The 15,175-nt window shown below is 47.0% G+C and overlaps 1 protein-coding gene across 1 annotated transcript in view; it reads left to right on the top strand.

The window, feature by feature from the left end:
- LOC124004954 (cytoplasmic dynein 2 heavy chain 1-like) overlaps positions 1–15,175 on the top strand; it is a 176,945-nt gene that overhangs the window by 88,200 nt on the left and 73,570 nt on the right. The window contains exons 21-22 of the mRNA XM_046313758.1: positions 11,119–11,279; positions 11,405–11,530. Of these exons, the coding sequence (XP_046169714.1) occupies positions 11,119–11,279; positions 11,405–11,530 (287 nt within the window). The remainder of the gene's footprint in view (positions 1–11,118; positions 11,280–11,404; positions 11,531–15,175) is intronic.

The following is a 15,175-nucleotide window of genomic DNA, read 5'->3' as shown; positions in this document are numbered from 1 at the left end:
TCTGTGACCAGCTACACAACACAGAACGTGATTAGTTACACACACACACACACACACACACACACACACACACACACACACACACACACACACACACACACACACACACACACACACACACACACACACACACACACACACACACACACACACACACACACACACACACACACACACACACACAGTGCCTTGCGAAACTATTGAACTTTGCGACCTTTTGCCTCATTTCAGGCTTCAAACATAAAGATATAAAACCATATTTTTTTGTGAAGAATCAACAACAAGTGGGACACAATCATGAAGTGGAACGACATTTATTGGATATTTCAAACTTTTTTAACAAATCAAAAACTGAAAAATTGGGTGTGCAAAATTATTCAGCCCCTTTACTTTCAGTACAGCAAACTCTCCAGAAGTTCAGTGAGGATCTCTGAATGATCCAATGTTGACCTAAATGACTAATGATGATAAATACAATCCACCTGTGTGTAATCAAGTCTCCGTATAAATGCACCTGCACTGTGATAGTCTCAGAGGTCCGTTAAAAGCGCAGAGAGCATCACGAAGAACAAGGAACACACCAGGCAGGTCCGAGATACTGTTGTGAAGAAGTTTAAAGCCGGATTTGGATACAAAAATATTTCCCAAGCTTTAAACATCCCAAGGAGCACTGTGCAAGCGATAATATTGAAATGGAAGGAGTATCAGACCACTGCAAATCTACCAAGACCTGGCCGTCCCTCTAAACTTTCAGCTCATACAAGGAGAAGACTGATCAGAGATGCAGCCAAGAGGCCCATGATCACTCTGGATGAACTGCAGAGATCTACAGCTGAGGTGGGAGACTCTGTCCATAGGACAACAATCAGTCGTATATTGCACAAATCTGGCCTTTATGGAAGAGTGGCAAGAAGAAAGCCATTTCTTAAAGATATCCATAAAAAGTGTTGTTTAAAGTTTGCCAGAAGCCACCTGGGAGACACACCAAACATGTGGAAGAAGGTGCTCTGGTCAGATGAAACCAAAATTGAACTTTTTGGCAACAATGCAAAACGTTATGTTTGGCGTAAAAGCAACACAGCTCATCACCCTGAACACACCATCCCCACTGTCAATCATGGTGGTGGCAGCATCATGGTTTGGCCCTGCTTTTCTTCAGCAGGGACAGGGAAGATGGTTCAAATTGATGGGAAGATGGATGGAGCCAAATACAGGACCATTCTGGAAGAAAACCTGATGGAGTCTGCAAAAGACCTGAGACTGGGATGGAGATTTGTCTTCCAACAAGACAATGATCCAAAACATAAAGCAAAATCTACAATGGAATGGTTCAAAAATAAACATATCCATGTGTTAGAATGGCCAAGTCAAAGTCCAGACCTGAATCCAATTGAGAATCTGTGGAAAGAACTGAAAACTGCTTTTCACAAATGCTCTCCATCCAACCTCACTGAGCTCGAGCTGTTTTGCAAGGAGGAATGGGAAAAAATTCAGTCTCTCGATGTGCAAAACTGATAGAGACATACCACAAGCGACTTACAGCTGTAATCGCAGAAAAAGTTGCTGCTACAAACTATTAACGTAAGGGGGCTGAATAATTTTGCACGCCAAATTTTTCAGTTTTTGATTTGTTAAAAAGTTTGAAATATCCAATAAATGTCGTTCCACTTCATGATTGTGTCCCACTTGTTGTTGATTCTTCACAAAAAAAATACAGTTTTATATCTTTATGTTTGAACCCTGAAATGTGGCAAAAGGTCGCAAAGTTCAAGGGGGCCGAATACTTTCGCAAGGCACTGTATACACACACACACACACACACACACACACACACACACACACACACACACACACACACACACACACACACACACACACACACACACACACACACACACACACACACACACACACACACACACACATATATACAGACACACACTCACACATATACAGCCCGACGTACCTCCAGCGCACCATCACCAGGACTACTTGACTGTATTCAACATATTGTAGAGCAGAGTTGGACTGCAAGGTAATGCTAACATCTATCCTAGCTGCTACACTTGAGGGAAGTCCTGGTATGTAGTAATCATTGCTAACCCCTACGACCTATCCAGGTAACGGCTATTTTCCTTTTTATGAGAATGGAACACACCCTAACCCTGTTGACTGCCAATGTTACGATGCGGAAGTGTTTGAGCGGCTGTCTATTTCTTCTGAAGGCTCCATTATTAAAATGTATGTACAGTATTTACAATGGCTAGCCTTCTCCATTGATGAAGCGTGTGTGTGTGTGTGTGTGTGTGTGTGTGTGTGTGTGTGTGTGTGTGTGTGTGTGTGTGTGTGTGTGTGTGTGTGTGTGTGTGTGTGTGTGTGTGTGTGTGTGTGTGTGTGTGTGTGTGTGTGTGTGTGTGATCACTAAGTGAATTCATTGATGAAGCTGTGGTGTGTGTGTAAACGCCAACTGAACTCATTTGTGTGTGTGTGTGTGTGTGTGTGTGTGTGTGTGTGTGTGTGTGTGTGTGTGTGTGTGTGTGTGTGTGTGTGTGTGTGTGTGTGTGTGTGTGTGTGTGTGTGTGTGTGTGTGTGTGTGTGTGTGTGTAAATGCTAAGTGAACTCATTGATGTGTGTGTGTGTGTGTGTGTAAATGCTAAGTGAACTCATTGATGTGTGTGTAAATGCTAAGTGAACTCATTGATGAAGCTGTGGTGTGTGGGTGTGCCACAGTACAGTCTGTCTCCCTGGCAGTGATTCACTATGCTAATGAAGCGTGGGGCTTTAATCCTCTTAGAGCTAATCTCCCACAATCCCCCGGTCCAGCCCGGCCCGGAGAGCCTGGCCACTGCCACAACACAGTGGAGCACTATCAACACAGTGTAAACACAGCAACACACACATTAAAAACACACAAGAGGTCTTCACTGGTCCACCCAAACCCAATTACCCAGGGCCCGACCCAGGTCTGACATTCTGTAGTTGACCCTCAGATCCGGGTCAGATCTGTTTTGATTTCACGTTAAGGACCCGTATAGACCCAAACACGACTGCTGAGTGAGAGAGCGAGAGACGTTAAATCCTACAACCACCTAAAAGGAAGTGATTCCCAAACCGTCCATACCAAAGACAAACCTGGAGAAGAGCTGGTCCTGGGGCTCTGTTTACAAACACACCCCACAGAGCCCCAGGACAGCAGCACAATTAGACCCAAACAAATCATGAAAAAACAAAAAGATTATTACTTGACACATTGGAAATAACATTTATTTTAATTTTAAACAGAGCAAACTAGAATGATATTTGGGCCTAAACAGAGAGTACACAGTGGCAGAATACCTGACCACTGTGACTGACTCAAACTTAAGGAAAGCTTTGACTATGTACAGACTCAGTGAGCATAGCCTTGCTAATGAGAGAGGCTGCCATAGGCAGACCTGGCTCCCAAGAAAAGACAAGCTATGTGCACACTGCCCACAAAATGAGGTGGAAACTGAGCTGCACTTCCTAACCTCCTGGCCAATGTATGACCATATTAGAGACACATACAGTTGAAGTGGGAAGTTTACATACACCTTAGCCAAATACATTTCAACTCAGTTTTTCACAATTCCTGACATTTAATCCAAGTGAAAATTTACCTGTCTTAGGTCAGTTAGGATCACCACTTTATTTTAAGAATGTGAAATGTCAGAATAATAGTAGAGAGAATGATTTATTTCCGCTTTTCTTTATTTCATCACATTCCCAGTGGGTCAGAAGTTTACATACACTCAATTAGTATTTGGTAGCATTGCTTTGAAATGATTTAACTTGGGTCAAATGTTTCGGGTAGCCTTCCAGAAACTTCCCACAATAAGTTGGGTGAATTTTGTCCCATTCCTCCTGACAGAGCTGGTGTAACTGAGTCAGGTTTATAGGCCTCCTTGCTTGCACATGCTTTTTCAGTTCTGCCCACATATTTTTTATGGGATTGAGGTCAGGGCTTTGTGAAAGCTACTCCAAAACCTTGACTTTGTTGTCCTTAGGACATTTTGCCACAACTTTGGAATATGCTTGGGGTCATTGTCCATTTGGAAGAGCCATTTGCGACCAAGCTTTAACTTCCTGACTGATGTCTTGAGATGTTGCTTCAATATATCCACATAATTTCTCTGCCTCATGATGCCATCTATTTTGTGAAGCGCACCAGTCCCTCCTGCAGCAAAGCACCACCACAACATGATGCTCCCACCCCCGTGCTTCACGGTTGGGATGGTGTTCTTCAGCTTGCAAGCCTCCACCTTTTTCCTCCAAACATAACGATGGTCAATATGGCCAAACAGTTCTATTTTTGTTTCATCAGACCAGAGGATATTTCTCCAAAAAGTACAATCTTGTCCCCATGTGCAGTTGCAAACCGTAGTCTGGATTTTTAATGTCTGATTTGGAGCAGTGGCTTCTTCCTTGCTGAGCGGCCTTTCAGGTTATGTCGATACGGGACTCGTTTTACTGTGGATATAGATGCTTTTTTACCTGTTTCCTGCACCATCTGCACAAGGTCCTTTGCTGTTGTTCTTGGATTGATTTGCACTTTTCGCTCCAAAGTACGTTCATCTTTAGGAGACAGAACAAGTCTTTGTAAAGATGAATGTGGTACCTTCAGGTATTTGTAAATTGCTTCCAAGGATGAACCAGACTTGTGGAGGTCTACAATTTTTTTTCTGAGGGTCTTGGCTAATTTCTTTTGATTTTCCCATGATGTCAAGGAAAGAGGCACTGCTTTTGAAGGTAGGCCTTGAAATACATCCACGGGTACACCTCCAATTGACTCAAATGAGTCAGAAGCTTCTAAAGCCAAGACATAATTTTCTGGAATTTTCCAAGCTGTTTAAAGGCACAGTCAACTTTGTGTATGTAAACTTCTGACATACTGGAATTGTGATACAGTGAAATAATCTGTCTGTAAACAATTGTTGGAAAAATGACTTGTGTCATGCACAAAGTAGATGTCCTAACCGACTTGCCAAAACTATAGTTTGTTAACAAGACATTTTTGGAGTGGTTGAAAAATGAGTTTTCATGACTCCAACCTAAGTGTATGTAAACTTCTGACTTCAACTGTATTTCCCTCAGATTCCACAAAACAAACTCTATTTTGATCAACTCCCATATCTACTGGGTGAAATACCAGTGTGCCATCACATCAGCAAGATTTGGATTTGTGTCCTGTTGCCACAAGAAAAGGTCAACCAGTGAAGAACAAACACCATTGTAAATACAACCCTTATTTGTTTATTTATTTATTGACCAAGAACCAACAGGTTGGCTTTCACTTCAAGGAGTGGTTATTGTTATTGTGTAGGACGGTGGAAAGTGCAACCTATGTAGCTTTGATTAGTCAACCCAGCTAGCTAGCAAGCAAGCTTAACTAGCTTCTCTTCTCGGTTTGATTAGTCAACCCAGCTAGCTAGCAAGCAAGCTTAACTAGCTTCTCTTCCCGGTTTGATTAGTCAACCCAGCTAGCTAAGAAGCAAGCTTAACTAGCTTCTCTTCTCGGTTTGATTAGTCAACCCAGCTAGCTAACAAGCAAGCTTAACTAGCTTCTCTTCTCGGTTTGATTAGTCAACCCAGCTAACTAACAAGCAAGCTTAACTAGCTTCTCTTCTCGGTTTGATTAGTCAACCCAGCTAGCTAACAAGCAAGCTTAACTAGCTTCTCTTCTCGGTTTGATTAGTCAACCCAGCTAGCTAACAAGCAAGCTTAACTAGCTTCTCTTCTCGGTTTGATTAGTCAACCCAGCTAGCTAACAAGCAAGCTTAACTAGCTTCTCTTCTCGGTTTGATTAGTCAACCCAGCTAGCTAACAAGCAAGCTTAACTAGCTTCTCTTCTCGGTTTGATGCAGTCAAAACAGGTACTATGTAATATGATTGGATGAATAATAACCTAGCTTTTGAGCTAGAAGTTAAAACTAGTGCGAATCGGCTTGGTTGCTGCTGGCTCTCTCTGTCTCCTCACGCCACACCGTCAGAAACACACAGCAGGCCCTTCCCTCCGCCTGCTACAAGCCCTGTTCCTCTCACCTTCGGTGCGTTAACAGCTTCAGTCAATAATGTCGCTACTAAATTGTATTATCTGCCGTTTCCCTCACTCGGATCAGATCGGGTCTGGACCCGACCAGGTCAACATGGGGCTGGGTCTGGTTGTCCTACCCGTTTGTAGGACCCGGGATAAAAGCCCCGGGCCATTTTGGGAACGGGACCTCTATTACACACGCACGCACGCACGCACGCACGCACGCACGCACGCACGCACGCACGCACGCACGCACGCACGCACGCACGCACGCACACACACACACACACACACACACACACACACACACACACACACACACACACACACACACACACACACACACACACACACACACACACACACACACACACACACACACACACACACACACACACACACACAGGTGAAGACACATTGTAGGGTTACACAACTCCAGTCCTTCAGGTCTACTGTGTTAGATGTTTTGCTTCTAAACCTAAAAACCTTTTTACTTAATTGATCAATCAGTCAGTGAATGGTCAGGGAGTCCACTGAGTAAAGACAGAACACACACAGAATGTCTCAGAGGAACACATCCACACAGACCCAGGTATTTTATGTAGTGCCCGTGCCCAGCATACAGAGAGAGAGTGCCTGTCTGAGTGTTGATCAGATACTTTTCCTATGTTAGAATGATATGGTGTAGGTGCTACCAGTTTGGGTGTGCTCGTTTGCATGTGTGTGGCATACCAATGTGTCAAGTCAGAGGGATGATTCTCTTAGCGTTGCCATGGCAATGCAGGAAAAGGTCGCTGGAAGGCGTTCTAGCCATGGCCGAAGCTGGTGTGTGTGTGTGTGTGTGTGTGTGTGTGTGTGTGTGTGTGTGTGTGTGTGTGTGTGTGTGTGTGTGTGTGTGTGTGTGTGTGTGTGTGTGTGTGTGTGTGTGTGTGTGTGTGTGTGTGTGTGTGTGTGTGTGTGTGTGTGTGTGTGTGTGTGTGTGTGTGTGTGTGTGTGTGTGTGTGTGTGTGTGCGTGCGTGCGTGCGTGCGTGCGTGCGTGCGATCAGAATATAAATGAAAGAGTTTTGTTCTGCTCTCTCTCTGTGTGCGTTTATGTGTCTACATGTACACTGAGTGTTCATGCTCTTTCCATGACACAGACTGACCAGGTGAATCCAGGTGAAAGCTATGACCCCTTATTCATGTTACTTGTTAAATCCTCTTCAATCAGTGTAAATAAAGGGAAGGACACAGGTTAAAGAAGGAGTTTTAAGCCTTGAGACAATTGAGACATGGATTGTGTATGTGTGAATGGGCAAGACTTAAGATTTACGTGGGGGTGTGTATGTGGGGCAGACAGGAGAATGTGGGGGTGTGTATGTGGGGCAGACGGGGAGAATGTGGGGGTGTGTATGTGGGGCAGACGGGGAGAATGTGGGGGTGTGTATGTGGGGCAGACGGGGGAGAATGTGGGGGTGTGTATGTGGGGCAGACGGGGGAGAATGTGGGGGTGTGTATGTGGGGCAGACGGGGGAGAATGTGGGGGTGTGTATGTGGGGCAGACGGGGAGAATGTGGGGGTGTGTATGTGGGGGAGAATGTGGGGGTGTGTGTGTGGGGCAGACAGGAGAATGTGTGTATGTGGGGGACAGGAGAATGTGGGGGTGTGTATGTGGGGCAGACAGGAGAATGTGGGGGTGTGTATGTGGGGCAGACAGGAGAATGTGGGGGTGGGTATGTGGGGCCAACGGGGGAGAATGTGGGGGTGTGTATGTGGGGCAGACGGGAGAATGTGGGGGTGTGTATGTGGGGCAGACGGGAGAATGTGGGGGTGTGCATGTGGGGCAGATGGGAGACCGTGGGGGTGTGTATGTGGGGCAGATGGTAGACCGTGGGGGTTTGTATGTGGGGCAGACAGGAGAATGTGGGGGTGTGTATGTGGAGCAGACAGAAGAATGTGGGGGTGTGTATGTGCGGCAGATGGGAGAATGTGGGGGTGTGTATGTTGGGCAGACAGGAGAATGTGGGGGTGTGTATGTGCGGCAGACAGGAGAATGTGGGGGTGTGTATGTGCGGCAGATGGGAGAATGTGGGGGTGTGTATGTGCGGCAGATGGGACAATGTGGGGGTGTGTATGTGCGGCAGATGGGACAATGTGGGGGTGTGTATGTGGGGCAGATGATGGTGAATGTGGGGGTGTGTATGTGGGGCAGATGGGGGAGAATGTGGGGTGTGTGTATAACGCAGGTATTCTTGCTCTGTGCTTGTGTGTGTTGATGAGATAACCAATCAGTGAGTCTACATATTAGAGCTCATTTATACATATACCCAGAACCACTCACTTATCACCATGGAAACGTCTGATAGACAGGAGCAGACCCAGTGACGCTACTGTCAGAACATTCATCTACATGCGGTACAGAACACACACAGACACACACACACACACACACACACACACAGAGACTCACAGCGTGGACCGGTTGGATAATCATCTCTGAGTCACAGTGTGTATTCACAGTCCAAATGACTGTCTGCAGGAGACCACACGCCTACGGTGCTGAGGAGAGAAAAGAGAGAGGGAGGGAGGGAGAGCAGAGGAGGAGAGAGGATGCTGTGCAGTCTCATCATTGTGTCCTTTGTTCCTCTATAACCCTCAGGGTGATTTGTCTATACTGTGTTTTTGAAAAACCTCCTGGATGCACAATTGGATCTTTGGTCAGATCTTATTTATAAAACCCTCTTAGGCCTCAGTCCCGCCTATCTGAGATATCTACTGCAGCCCTCATCCTCCACATACAACACCCGTTCTGCAGGTCACATTCTATTAAAGGTCCCCAAAGCAAACACATCCCTGGGTCACTCCTGCAGGTAGCGACTGGAACGAGCTGCAACAAACACTCAAACTGGACAGTTTTATCTCCATCTCTTCATTCAAAGAGTCAATCATGGACACTCTTACTGACAGTTGTGGCTGCTTCCTGTGATGTTGTCTCTACCTTCTTGCTCTTTGTGCTGTTGTCTCTACCTTCTTGCTCTTTGTGTTGTTGTCTGTGCCCAACAATGTTTGTGCCATATTTTGTGCCGCTACCATGTTGTTCTGTTACCATGTTGTTCTGTTACCATGTTGTTCTGTTACCATGTTGTTCTGTTACCATGTTGTTCTGCTACCATGTTGTTCTGTTACCATGTTGTTCTGTTACCATGTTGTTCTGTTACCATGTTGTTCTGCTACCATGTTCTGTTGCTGCCATGTTCTGTTGCTACCATCTTCTGTTGCTACCATGTTGTGTTGATACCATGTTGTGTTGCTACCATGTTGTTCTGCTACCATGTTGTTCTGCTACCATGTTGTTCTGCTACCATGTTCTGTTGCTACCATGTTGTTCTGCTACCATGTTATGTTGCTACCATGTTCTGTTGCTACCATGTTCTGTTGCTGCCATGTTCTGTTGCTACCATCTTCTGTTGCTACCATGTTGTGTTGATACCATGTTGTGCTGCTACCATGTTGTGTTGTTACCATGTTGTGTTGCTACCATGTTGTTCTGCTACCATGTTGTTCTGCTACCATGTTGTGTTGCTACCATGTTGTGTTGCTACCATGTTGTGCTGCTACCATGTTGTGTTGATACCATGTTGTTCTGTTACCATGTTGCGCTGCTACCATGTTGTTTCTACCATGTTGCGTTTTCATGTGTTGCTACCATGTTGTGTTGATACCATGTTGTTCTGCTACCATGTTGTGCTTCTACCATGTTGTTTTCTACCATGTTGCGTTTTCATGTGTTGCTGCCATGCTGTGTTGTCTTAGGTCTCTGTTTATGTAGTGTTGTGGTGTCTCTCATCATGATGTGTGTTTTGTCCTGTATTATATATTTCATCCCGTCCCCACAGGAGGCCTGTTGGTAGACCATCTTTGGAAATAAGAATTTGTTCTTAACCGACTTGCCGAGTTAAATAACGGTTACATAAACACATAATGTAAGGGCTGCTGAGAGGACAGAACATGTTGCTCCCTGTGTTGATAGAAAAAGCAGACAAACAGAACAATAGCTCTCTTGTCTCTCCCCCCTCTCTCTGTCTCTCTCTCTCTCTCTCTCTCTGTCTCTCTCTCTCTCTCTCTCTCTCTCTCTCGCTCTCTCTCCCCCCTCTCTCTGTCTCTGTCTCTCTCTTTCTCTCTCTCCCTCTCTCTCTCTCTCTCTCTCTCTGTCTCTCTCTCTCTCTCTCTCTGTCTCTCTCTCTCCCGTCTCTCTGTCTCTCTCTCTGTCTCTCTTTCTCTCTCCCCCTCTCTCTTTCTCTCTCCCCCTCTCTCTGTCTCTCTCTCTTTCTCTCTCCCCCTCTCTCTGTCTCGCTCTCTCTCTTTCTCTCTCCCCCTCTCTCTGTCTCTCTCTCGTTGTCTTTGTCTCTCTCTCTCCCCCCTCTCTATCTCTCTCTCGCTCTCTCTCCCCCAATCTATGTCACGCTCTCTCTCCCCCTCTCTCTCTTTGTCTCACTCTCTTTCCCCCCTCTCTGTCTCTCTCCCCCTCTCTCTCTCTCTCTCTGTCTCTCTCTCTCCCCCTCTCTCTCTCTTTCTTTCTTTCTCTCTCTCTCTCTCTCTCTCTCTCTCTCTCTCTCTCTCTCTCTCTCTCTCTCTCTCTCTCTCTCTCTCTCTCTCTCTCTCTCTCTCTCTCTCTCTGTCTCTCTCTCTCTCTCTCTCTGTCTCTCTCTCTGTCTCTCTCTCCCTGTCTCTCTCTCTGTCTCTCTCTCCCCCTCTCCCTGTCTCTCTCTCTCCCCCTCTCTCTGTCTCGCTCTCTCTCCACCCTCTCTCTCTCTGTCTCTCTCCCCCTCTCTCTCTCTGTCTCTCTCTCTCCCCCTCTCTCTGTCTCGCTCTCTCTCCACCCTCTCTGTCTCGCTCTCTCTCCCCCTCTCTCTCTCTCTCTCTCTCTCTCTCTCTCTCTCTCTCTCTCTCTCTCTCTCTCTCTCTCCCCCTCTCTCTCTCTGTCTCTCTCTCTCCCCCTCTCTCTCTCTTTCTCTCTCTCTGTCTCTCTCTCTCCCCCTCTCTCTGTCTCGCTCTCTCTCCACCCTCTCTCTGTGTGTGTCTCCAGGTATGAGGGAGTTGTCTCCTCCTCCTCTGAACCTGAGGAGGTTGTACAGTGAGACTCTGGAGATTGAACCTGTCCTCATCATCATCTCCCCTGGAGCAGATCCCTCCCAGGAACTACTGGAGCTGGCCTCAGAAACTGTAGGACGGGACAACTACCACGAGGTACACACACACACACCTTACCTGTGGCTATGCAACAATATAACCAATAGAATAACACTTGCTGTTGTTCACCACACTAGTGTTGGATGAGGTTACCCATGTTTTAACATGGACTCTCTCCCCAGGTGGCAATGGGCCAGGGCCAGGCTGATGTGGCCTTAGCCACTCTGAGAGAGTGTTCCCACAGCGGAGGCTGGCTCTGCCTTAAAAACCTTCACCTGGTGACTGCGTGGCTGCCCCTGCTAGAGAAGGTGTGTGTGTGTTTATGTTGAGCTCTGCATGACACTGCATGTGTCATTAGATCCCCAGTGCTGTGGTGATAGGCAGGCAGGCAGACAGACAGGCAGGCAGACAGGCAGGCAGGCAGGCGGGCGGGCGGGCGGGCAGGCAAGGCCATGTCATGAACCCTGATGAGGATGGCTGTGATTCATACATCATAGACAGACAGTGTGTATGTGTTCCCTGGGGATGTGGTTAGCCCTGTCACTGAAGCAGGTCAGATCTCTCTGGGAGGGGGGGGGGGTCAAATTTGTCTCCACTTTTGTGGATTGGGTTGATCAGTCCTTGGTTCTATATATTGGGGAAGATGCCAGAGCTAAGGATGATGTTAAAGAGTTTAAGTATTGCCAATTGGAATTTGTTGTCTGTATATTTGATCATTTCATTGAGGATACCATCAACACCACAGGCCTTTTTGGGTTGGAGGGTTTTTAATTTTAATTTTCCCAGAAGTGTTTAGAGTCTATGGATTCTTCAATTACATTGATCTGATTTCTGACGTGCTGTTCCTTCTTTTTCCGTAGTGTATTTCTGTATTGTTTTAGTGATTCACCATAGTGAAGACGTAGACTCAGGTTTTCTGGGTCTCTATATTTTTGGTTGGACAGGTTTCTCAATGTCTTAGGTTTTTGGATTCTTCATCAAACCATTTGTCATTGTTGTTAATTTTCTTCAGTTTTCTATTTGAAATTTTTAGATTTGAAAAGGAAGCTGAGAGGTCAAATATACTGTTAAGATTTTCTACTGCCAAGTTTACACCTTCACTATTACAGTGGAACGTTTTACCCAGGAAATTATCTGAAAGGGATTGAATTTGTTGTTGCCTAATTGTTTTTTGGTAGGTTTCCAAACTGCATTCCTTCCATCTATAGCATTTCTTAATGTTACTCAGTTCCTTTGGCTTTGATGCCTCATGATTGAGTATTGCTCTGTTCAAGTAGACTGTGATTTTGCTGTGGTCTGATAAGGGTGTCAGTGGGCTGACTGTGAACGCTCTGAGAGACTCTGGGTTGAGGTCAGTGATAAAGTAGTCTACAGTACTACTGCCAAGAGATGAGCTATAGGTGTATCTACCATAGGAGTCCCCTCGAAGCCTACCACTGTCTATGTACATACCCAGCGTGCGACAGAGCTATAGGTGCACCTACCAAAGGAGTCCCCTCGAAGCCTACCACTGTCTATGTACATACCCAACGGCCGACAGAGCTGCAGGAGTTGTGACCCGTTTTTGTTGGTTATGTTGTCATAGTTGTGTCTAGGGGGGCATATGGGGGAGGGAATGCTGTCACCTGCAGGCAGGTGTTTGTCCCCCTGTGTGCTGAGGGTGTCAGGTTCTTGTCCGGTTCTGGCATTTAGGTCGACACAGACTAGTACATGTCCCTGGGCCTGGAAATGATTGATTTCCCCCTCCAGGATGGAGAAGCTGTCTTCATGAAATAACGGGGATTCTAGTGGGGGGATATAGGTAGCACACATGAGGACATTTTTCTCTGTTAGGATAATTTCCTTTTGAATTTCTAGCCAGATATAAAATGTTCCTGTTTTGATTAATTTAATGGAGTGAGTTAGGTTTGCTCTATACCAAATTAGCATCCCCCCTGAGTCCCTTCCCTGTTTCACACCTGGTAGTTTGGTGGATGGGACAACCAGCTCTCTGTAACCTAGAGGGCAACCAGTGGGTCCGTCTCCTCTATACCAGGTTTCTTGCAGGATGACAATGTCTGTATTACCGATTTTCTTTGGTGAAGTCCGGGTTCCTGCTCTTTAGGCCAAAGGCAGGTGACCTCAGGCCTTGGATATTCCAGGATGATATAGTGAAGGCTTTTTGTTCCATAGTCGTGGTTTGGCCTCAGGCCAGTAAGTGTGAGCAGAGCCTGCTGAGCATCTGGTACATGCCATTGGCTTGGGCGAGTGTGAGAGTGGGGGTTGGGCCTGTTTGCCCGCTCACTGCCTGGGCGTATGTGTGACTTCCATGTTGAGGCCCTCTTTGTGGGGGTGGGGTGCATGGGGTGGGCAGGAGTGGCATAGGTCTGATCTGAGGGGGCCTAAATGGGGTGTGGGCATGGTTGACGTGGGGGGAGGTTGTTGATTGGTGGGGGTGTGGTTATGTCTGGGGGTGCTATGGTCTGGATGTAATTCCTCTTGGCGTGGGTCCTCTATGTGTAGGTCCGGGGGGGGGGGGGGGGGGTCCTGCAGGTCTGGGAGGGTGTCTCGCTGGTCTGGGTGGGGTGTCTATTGATCTGTTGCTCCTGTGTGAAGTGTTGGGGATACGTTTGAGAGCAATGTCCTTTAGAGTTCGGGCAAAGGCGGGCACTGGCAAAGGTGGACCTGGTCATAGAGGCTGTTCAAGTCCAGGGTGGAGTGGTGGGCCAGGAACACGTTTGGTTTTGGGGCACAGTCACGGGAAATACTTGCATTTACCCGCTGTATTGTGGCAGGGTGGAAGACTTTTCATGGTAGCAGGGTGGAGATAACCACTTGTGTGTTGGGGAAAGTAGAAGAAGCCTTTTCAATCACTCCCTTCAGTGCTGTGGCCACTCTTTCCTGCTGTGCTCTCAGGTCGTTTGTGCCTGTGTGTATTATTATGTGGCTAGGTGAACCTAGTTGGTCCTCAGACAGAAGGTCTAGGGCGCGCTGGGTGTTTGGACACCAGAGTTTAGACACACTGTGTTTGGGAAAAATTTTTTTTTAAATATATATATTTCCCATTTGAGTCCATAAGTAGTACAATCTGTGTCTTGTGTATGTCCTCAGTGGGTGTGGGGGGGTTGTCAGAAGGGCTATCAGGGTGGCTGACGGGGGGTGCTCAGAGGGGGTGAGAGCCGCTGGGCTTGGGGCTCTTCATTTGTCTGTTCTGCTGTGATGTCTAAGCTATGGTCAGGGTCTGGTGTGGACTGTTCTGCTGTGGTGTCGAGACTTTTGTCAGGTGCTGAGGTGGGCTGTTCTGCTGGCTTCTTTCTCTGTGGGGGTGGCCACCTCTCTAGTGGGTTGTTCTCTGTCACACTCCGTCCCCCTCAACCTCTCCTCCATCCCCCTCAACCTTTCCTCCACCAGCAGTCTGATCCTCTCCTCTAGTGCTCTGTTCTGCTCCTCTTTCTCCTGTTGTAGTCTCAGTCTCTCTCTCAACCAGTCTCTCTCTCTCTCTCTCTCAACCAGTCTCTCTCGCTCTCTCTCTCAACCAGTCTCTCTCTGTCTCTCTCTCAACCAGTCTCTCTCGCTCTCTCTCTCTCTCTCTCTCTCTCTCTCTCTCTCTCTCTCTCTCTCTCTCTCTCTCTCTCTCTCTCTCTCTCTCTCTCTCTCTCTCTCTCTCTCTCTCTCTCAACCAGTCTCTCTCTCCCGCTCTCTCTCTCTCTCTCTCTCAACCAGTCTCTCTCTCCCGCTCTCTCTCTCTCTCTCTCTCAACCAGTCTCTCTCTCCCGCTCTCTCTCTCTCTCAACCAGTCTCTCTCTCCCGCTCTCTCTCTCTCTCAACCAGTCTCTCTCTCCCGCTCTCTCTCTCTTTCTCAACCAGTCTCTCTCTCTCTCTCTCTCAACCAGTCTCTCTCCCCCTCTCTCTCTCTCAACCAGTCTCTCTCCCCCTCTCTCTCTCAACCAGTCTCTCTCCCCCTCTCTCTCTCA

The sequence above is a fragment of the Oncorhynchus gorbuscha genome, linkage group LG19 (assembly GCF_021184085.1).
Source record: "Oncorhynchus gorbuscha isolate QuinsamMale2020 ecotype Even-year linkage group LG19, OgorEven_v1.0, whole genome shotgun sequence".
NCBI lineage: Eukaryota > Metazoa > Chordata > Actinopteri > Salmoniformes > Salmonidae > Oncorhynchus > Oncorhynchus gorbuscha.
This window is presented reverse-complemented; position numbering and strand designations above follow the sequence as displayed.